The 8,211-nt window shown below is 43.1% G+C and overlaps 1 protein-coding gene across 3 annotated transcripts in view; it reads left to right on the forward strand.

Annotated features, from left to right (window-relative positions):
• LOC143104670 (RNA-binding motif, single-stranded-interacting protein 2-like) overlaps positions 1-8,211 on the forward strand; it is a 50,884-nt gene that overhangs the window by 31,687 nt on the left and 10,986 nt on the right. For all 3 annotated transcript variants that reach the window (XM_076268838.1, XM_076268839.1, XM_076268841.1), the window contains exons 5-9: positions 3,482-3,639; positions 4,070-4,149; positions 5,123-5,232; positions 5,830-5,873; positions 6,832-6,925. In XM_076268838.1, coding sequence (XP_076124953.1) covers positions 3,482-3,639; positions 4,070-4,149; positions 5,123-5,232; positions 5,830-5,873; positions 6,832-6,925 — 486 coding nt within the window. The remainder of the gene's footprint in view (positions 1-3,481; positions 3,640-4,069; positions 4,150-5,122; positions 5,233-5,829; positions 5,874-6,831; positions 6,926-8,211) is intronic.

Raw genomic sequence — 8,211 nt, forward strand, 5'->3', positions numbered from 1 at the left:
TCGCGTACACATTTAATCCATCCCACTCACGTTATCAGGAGAATACAGTAGCCTAAAGTTTTATTTTGAACGCTTACTTTGGTCTCACTCATTGCATCCAAATAACAGAAATAGCAATAGCTATTAAAGCTATTTAACTTACCCTACCAAAGTTATGGTAGGGTAAATTAAGCTATAAGCACATAGTCAATTAAACATGAAGAAAAAAGTGAACGGGACACTTTTTGAAATTATTTCAACTTGTGTAGGCCTATCAGTGCTTTCTGAACATATTGAACACACTTTTAGAAATACCGTGATAATACCAAAAACCGTGATCATTTTGGTCACTATAACCGTGAGGTTAAATTTTAATACCGTTACATCCCTAGTTACAAGCACAAATACACAAATGATAAATGCACACACACACATACAAACACGAACACACACCGCTATTCTGCTACACAGTGACAAATCATACCTCACATACAGTACCCCTGTTCGCCTCATAGATGACTTTGTTTCCCAGCAGCCTCCTCTTCTCATACCCCCTCCACTCACATACACACATCAATTTCTTTGTTTCCTACTCAGCGCATCACCATCCTGCTTGTAATCCATAACCTATGAACCATCACCAGTCCCATTCACTCTCATGCAACTAGATGACAACACAGCACACAGCATACTGTGTCGCTCTTGTGCGACAGTTCCTTTTGGTGTGCAGCGACCGCATGCTCAATCCAAAGCGCCCTCCCTTCATGGGGTAGTTCATCCTGGCAATAGCAGTGTGTGGAAGGGGGAGAGATTTTTAGAGGACTTCCAGCGGTTTCTTTGTTTAAGCTTAACTGATCTACAGTCCCCCCATGAAGTTACGGAGCTATCATTCACAAACATTTATCCATGTCACCAAGACGTTTGGCCCAGGCTATTGCTATTGTTATTGTGGTTTTATGTAACTGCATAAACCACACGCTCTTGCGCACGCACACACACAGACATACACACACACACATACATACGCACGCAAGCATGCACACACTTTGTACAGAGCCAAAGGTTAGCTATTCATAAGCTGCCCAGTTCAGACTTGGCATGAATGCAAAACAAACTATGCATTTATGATTGAGATTGTTAGCTTTTGTTAGTGAGTGAGTGCCCTATAAAGACAAGGATACTCACTAGCACGCACATACAAACACAAGCACGCACACACACTTTCACATACGCACACACACACACACTTACACACACACTCACACATATGCAAACATATGCACACATATGCACACATGCACACACACACACACACACACACACACACACACACATACACACACTCTGTGGTTATGTAATGATTCAAAGATAGTTTGTGGCCTTACATGATACATGGGAATAAGGAATGTTGCACTTGATGCACTTTAGATAAGGTCAAGCCCTGTGTGATGCTATTTCCTGTGAGAGTAAATATATGTATATGTGTATGTAATACTGTGTGTCTCTCTGGTGTGTGTGTGTGCGTGTGTGTGTGTGTGTGAAAGCGGTTCATTAGGGGTCAAAAGTAATTTTAGGGAGCATAATCTGTTGACACAGCAAATATGTGTAGTTCAAACATGCTCATGCAGCATTTAGCTATTGTGTGCTCTGCAAAATGTGTGTTAGTGGGAACTAACTCTCACAAACACGTGTGCACGCACAAACACATGCAGCTGCTATGCTGTGTAGCGAGATGTCATTAGTATGGGCCAGGCTTGGTGCTGCGCCGGTGAGCTGGCTAGCCGACGCCAAGGCTTCGGTCTGCACTGGCTCTGCTCTCACACATTACACATTGAAATTTGACCCCACCACCACCACCACCCCCGCAGAATTAAAATGGCCACCTCAGCAGTGCTGTGTAACACAACACAATGTGGCAGCACACGTCCTGTGCCTGTGAAGGCACCATTTCAGAACACACTGGTGCAGAGAGAGAGAGAGAGAGTCGGAGTTAGACCAATAGAGAGGATAAGAAAACAAAGGGACCATGTGAAAATAGCCTGTTCTTTTTGTGCCGTTTGGATTTGTTCTTTTTTTAAAGTGACTCCATTGCACAGCCCCAGGTGCTAATTTTTGTGCACATGCACAAATACTCACCATACACCTGGGATAAATAGTAGGTCTAGACAGGCTTAACCACCGTCTTTGTGTGTGTGTTTGTGTGTGGGTGTGGGTGTGTGGATGTGTGTGCGCACACATGCGTGTGTTTGTATTTGCGGATATATTTATTGGAATGTGACAGTGATAAAGACTAACCCCAAACCCAGCGGAAACAGAGTGTCAGAGAAAAAGGCAGAGAAAAAGGCAACGATAGAAACTTTTCCGGCGATAAGGCGAGGTAGAAGAAAAGAGAAACATAACAGGAGAAATAGAACCAGAACATGAATGCTGCCTTCATGCCACAGCCCATGGGGCTGGGTGGGGCAAGTGCATGATTTGCTGACTGTTATGATGTTTCTGTTAGTCAGTCATTCAGAAATCTTGGACTTGGGATTGATGACTCTTGATTAACTTCTTAACATAGCCCTGGAAAAAAAAAAAACAGAGGAACAGAAATGTTTGGGAAGTGGTGGTTTTGTTGCGTAACTGTCCTTATCTGTGTGTTGGAGAGAGTTCATGCTCCTTACCACAAAAAAAGAAACAGGGAAACACACTGGTTTCACAATCAGACCTGTATGATGACGCGCCATGAATAGAACTGACACACTTTAGATATGTAGTTGTGTTTTTTCCCCCCCCTTGGAACCATGCAAAATGCCATGCCATGTTCTTTGAAGAGTCATTGCAAGAACAATGTATTTGGTTAGCTGGAGATTGAGAGAGAGAGAGAGAGAGAAAAGGGCTGAAAGGAGAGAAGGAAAATAAATGGTGCCTCCTGGGAAGTTCATCATAAGTACACCCAGTTGTCCTACTCTCCACCCCCTCTCCCTCCCTCCCTATCATTGCTGTTTTTGCCTTCTCTCTTTCTTTCTCTTCACATTTTTGTTGGCATTTCATCCATTACCATCATCTCTGTCTTATCTCTCTCTCTCTCTCTCTCTCCCTCTCTCTCTCTGTCTCTCTCTCATTCGATCATTCGTTATAGAAACCCTGGCTTTGTACGTCTTCTGTGTTTCCATTTCTGCTCCCGAGAATTTCATTTTCCTGGAGCTCTATGACTTTCTACCACTTTTTACCCCCATACTCACCCAGCAGCTCACACAACTTGCACCGCCCTCCTCATACACACATGCACGCACGCACTAACACACACACACACGCACACACACACACACACTTCACACATACACTGCATCTTTCGATGATCTTCAGACTGAAGACATAATTGTTAGCGCCTGCCAGGCTGTTTATGCCAACACGTACCGTATTCACATTTCTGAATGTATCTCTCCTTCTCTCTCTCCCTCTCCTCCTCCATCTCTCCCTCTCTTTGTTGTCCCTTGTCATCCTCTCTCCACCTCAGCAACAGGAGCAGGACCCCACTAACCTGTACATCTCCAACCTGCCTGTGTCCATGGACGAGCAGGAGCTGGAGGCCATGCTCAAGTCCTTCGGGCAGGTCATCTCCACACGGATCCTGCGTGACGCCAACGGCACCAGCCGCGGAGTGGGTTTTGCCAGGTGAGGTCAATAAGGGCCTGCAGTTGTTCCTCCTTGCCACTAGTTGGAGTCAATAGTAAAATACTCCTCTCAAATGGCTTTAGCAAGCTGTTCTCAGAGCTGTTGTTTCGAAATGATTGTGATGAGAAAGCTAATGGTATTAGACATTATGCAGGGTTGATTATGGGACATTAAACTGAAGAAACTTGCATTGAATTTGATGTTACTGTTCATATTGGATGATAAAAAAAGTGAGAGAGTAAATAAAACCAAACCAAACCAAACATATTATCACATGTATATAATATAATATGTTTAAGTCAATATACTTTCCCTCATGGTACGTTTAGATTTTGGTGTGTAAGAACAATGTCTTGACAAAGAAGACTTGACTTAACAGTACACAATGAAAAATTGACTGTTCTCTGGACGTTTCTTGTCTGTGTTCCAGGATGGAGTCAACAGAAAAATGTGAGGCCATAATTCAGCATTTTAACGGCAAATACATCAAAACTCCTCCCGGAGTACCAGGTGAGGCTTGAGGTCTACTCAGCACCTCCACTAAACATGGGCCTCTCGCCTCAGGCATTATGAACGGCATCTTTTAGCTCATTTGTGAATTCAAACCACATAAAAAAGGATTTGTATTAAAAAATATATATATTTTTGAAAATAAAAATTAATTGTAACACAGTATAGTAGAAGTATTTAGTTATTTTATTTAGCATTTTCTTAGTGATTTATGGTTTGGAAAAATGTACATAAATGCAAAAAGTCTATCAAGAAACAGTCAATCCAATCCAAAAATATTGAATGTTGTTAATGGTCTGCAGTTCCATTCAATTTTTAGTGTCTGGCACTTAAACTCCTACTTTTCTGCATAAGTAACAACGAGTTCTTTGTCATGATTTGATTTGTGGTCAAACTACCATTATGTAACAGTCTGTATAGGAGACAGTGAAGCATCTGTCCTGCTGATTTGTGAAGCTAAGCTTGAAAGGCAGTCATTGGCTGTTTTTGCAGACCTAGAAACTTGAATGCACTTTTCCCTTACACTCTAAGGTCATCTTCGGCCTACTAACTAATTTCAATTTTGTTTTCATGAATGCCTTGTTTCTTTAAATGGTTTAAAAGCCTTACGGGTCTCGGGCATTTTCCTCTTCTCACCTCAGCTGCTTGGCTGAATTTTATAACATTTCCATCTGCTTCTTAATAAATGAGCTGTGCTAATGCAGTTGACATTAAGAGATTGTTTCAAAGGTACTCAACTGCAACTTTGTTGTTACCTCTTATCTATCTGCATGGTATTGAAATGAATGTGTACCATCTCACCAACACCAAGTCTGTATTCTATGCTTGTGCATCTCCCTGTGTGCTTTGGGGGAGATTGTGTGTGTGTGTGTGTGTGTGTGTGTGTGTGTGTGTGTGTGTGTGTGTGTGTGTGTGTGTGTTTCTCCCACATTTATGCTGTTATCCATATTCATACTGTTCTCTCTCTGCTTAGTACCCACGGAACCCTTGCTGTGCAAGTTTGCAGACGGGGGGCAGAAAAAGCGCCAGAACCAGGGGAAGTACCTTCAGAACGGGCGGCCCTGGGCGAGAGAGAGCGAAGCGGTGAGCAGGGGGCAATCTGCGACATTGGCAGTCTTGCTTCTATATCAGAATCAGATTATAAAAGATTAAGATAATTGAACCTGCAATTGGAAATGAGCTAGTTACTAAATTCCGGTACAAAGCATTTGTTCTATTTATGTGATTATGGTCCCTGATAAAATAATCTCAATAAAGTGAACTAAATTAAACTTCTGCAGGTGTAAAATGAGGTGGCAAAGCTGACAATGCTTTATGCTAGTTTTACTGTATGAAAGAACTCAAAGAGCACAAACTTACAAGAGTCTGACACACCTATAGATCTGTGGCATAGGGTTTAAGTTTGCCAGAAAAACAAGAATGTTAACTTGCTTTTAGCTAATTGCGTTCATTCCAGATGCCACAATTGAAGACTTGTCCATACGAGTATCACATTTTGACTCAAACACTGTTGTACAGGCAAAAGCTTGTTTAGACAGTCACTTTTACTCGCTCACTTTTCCTCCATACGTGTACAAATATTCATGTTTGTCTAACCTGACAGTGCTAGTGTACTGTGTGCACCTAGCCTGCAGGAGTTGATCCTCTCGCTGTGAACTCAAATGACCTTTTGTCCTACAGGGCGGGATGACGCTGACGTATGACCCTACGGCCTTACAGAATGGGTAAGTGTGATCAGAAACCTGCGCAGACACAGGCCTACCCCAGACACTTACACAACTCCCATGGCCCAAGGGCTTCTCGGCGAATGAGGAACACCTGGTGGCGACGCATGGTATTGCTGCTGTGCCGCTGGAGCATGTAAACTCTATGCCAAGTCACGAGAAACTAGAGCCACCACGAGTCTGAACGGGGGTTTTCTATGTGAAGGGCATTCAATAGATTTTAGGCCAAACATGGCCTAAAAAGAGGGCTGCATAGATTTTGTTGTCGTAAAATGAAAAAGCTTTTGGACTTGGTGATAATGATAATCTAACTCCAAGGGCCTAGTGTGTGGTGCATTAAACACTGTTAAAACATATGACACAGACAGACAGAGAGAGGAAGCACAGACACTATTTGAATTCTACATTGGATTTCCTACAGCTGAACGAAATGGAGGTGCGTGTAAAGGTACTATGGGCCAAAGGAGACAGGCAGACAAAAAAATGATGAACAGAGACAAGTAGGCTATCCTGCACAAAAAGACATGGAAGAGAGAAAGGCGGCTCAGCTGAGCCAGTGGGTAAATCCGTGGGGGTGGGTAGATGGATTTTTTTCCCTGCTCCGTCTGAATGTAATCAAACAGTATAAAACATTAAAACATTAAAACATGTTTGCATAGTCATTTTTATGTGTACTGGACTTCAAATTTGTCTCCAAACAAACACATCAAAAAACAACCATTACCGGTATATGTGATTTGTGGCAAAATGATAAGCATTACTAAATGGATTAGTGTTTTTTTTATTCTACCACCAAAAGGTAAAGGAAAGGTAATGTGAGACAGGAAATGTGAGCACCATGATTCATTTATGTGCCATAATAGAAGGGCACTTAATAAGAAAATGTATGTGGAAATAACAGTCTCTCTCTCTCTTTCTCTCTCTCTCTCTCTCTCTCTCTCTCTCTGTGTGTGTGTAGGTTCTACTCACCTCCTTACAGCATTGCACCAAACCGAATGATTGCTCAAACCTCCCTGTCTCCGTATATGCACTCTCCTGTCTCATCTTACCAGGTTAGTACACACACACACACACACACACACACACACACACACACACACACACACACACACACACACAAATACAGTCACAACTAAATAAAACCATCTCATTCAATTTTGTTCCAGTTGACATTTTGTTTTTGCCACTGCACTTCATCACTTCAAAATGATGGGTCTGTCATGTCAGTCTTAGTTAAGCCAGGATGTTCTTTTGTGGGAGTCGCTCACGGACTGTGAGAGGTGAGGATTCTGCACTGCAGTGGTGGCTGCGCCGCTAAAATTATACCCAAGGTTACGTTTCAGTGTCCATTTCAAGGGCGCTTCCATTCTGATCAGGTGCATGGAAGGGATAGTGCACCTGCAGCAGGTTGTCTCTTTGTGTGTGTCAGTGTGTGTGTGTGTGTGTGTGTGTGAGAGAGAGAGAGACAGAGAAAAAAAGGGATAAAGAATGAGAGAGAGAGAGAGCTAGTGTGTGTGTGTGTGTGTGTGTGTATTTGTTAGACAGGGGGAGAGAGAGAGAGGGAGAGAGAGAGTGTGTGTGTGTGTCTGTGTGTGTGTGTGTGTGTGTGTTAAGGCCAATTGGAAGGTGTGTCTGTATGAAGTTTTATGTGTCCCATATGTATGTGTGACACAGGTAAGGAGACACGGAGGGAAAGTGTGTGTGGGATGTGTGTACTTGTGTTTGTGTGTGTGTGTGTGTGTGTGTGGGATGTGTGTGCTTTTGTTTGTGTGTGCTCGTGTTTGTGTGTGTGTGAGTGTGTGTGTGTGTGTGTGTGGGATGTGTGTGCTTGTGTTTGTGTGTGTGTGTGTGTGTGTGTGTGTGGGATGTGTGTGCTTGTGTTTGTGTGTGTGTGTGTGTGTGTGTGGGATGTGTGTGCTTGTGTTTGTGTGTGTGTGTGGGATGTGTGTGCTTGTGTTTGTGTGGGTGTGTGCTTTATTGTATGAGCCACTTGTCCTCTGTTCACCAAGGCATGTGTTTTGGCGGGGAGCCACAGGATGATGTGGTCTGTGTGTGCGTGTGTGTATGTGTGTGTTTGTGTGTGTTCGATTAAAGGAAAAGAAATGAAAGTAATATTGACAGTTTGACAGTAAAACATACTGCCCTGTGGGCATGGTCTCTCTCTCTGTCTCTCTCTCTCTCTCACAGACACACACACCAGACACACACAAACACACGCGCACCAGATACACACACAAACATACGCGCACCAGATACACACACAAACGCGTGCGGCCGTGCGCACACACACACACACACACACACACACACTCTTCCCACCTTTCATCCCTCTTTTCCT

The sequence above is a fragment of the Alosa pseudoharengus genome, unplaced genomic scaffold (genome assembly GCF_046254945.1).
Source record: "Alosa pseudoharengus isolate Yale_2024_CS ecotype anadromous, Long Island Sound unplaced genomic scaffold, YU_APseudo_1.1 YU_APseudo_1.1_scf_5, whole genome shotgun sequence".
NCBI classification, from domain to species: domain Eukaryota; kingdom Metazoa; phylum Chordata; class Actinopteri; order Clupeiformes; family Clupeidae; genus Alosa; species Alosa pseudoharengus.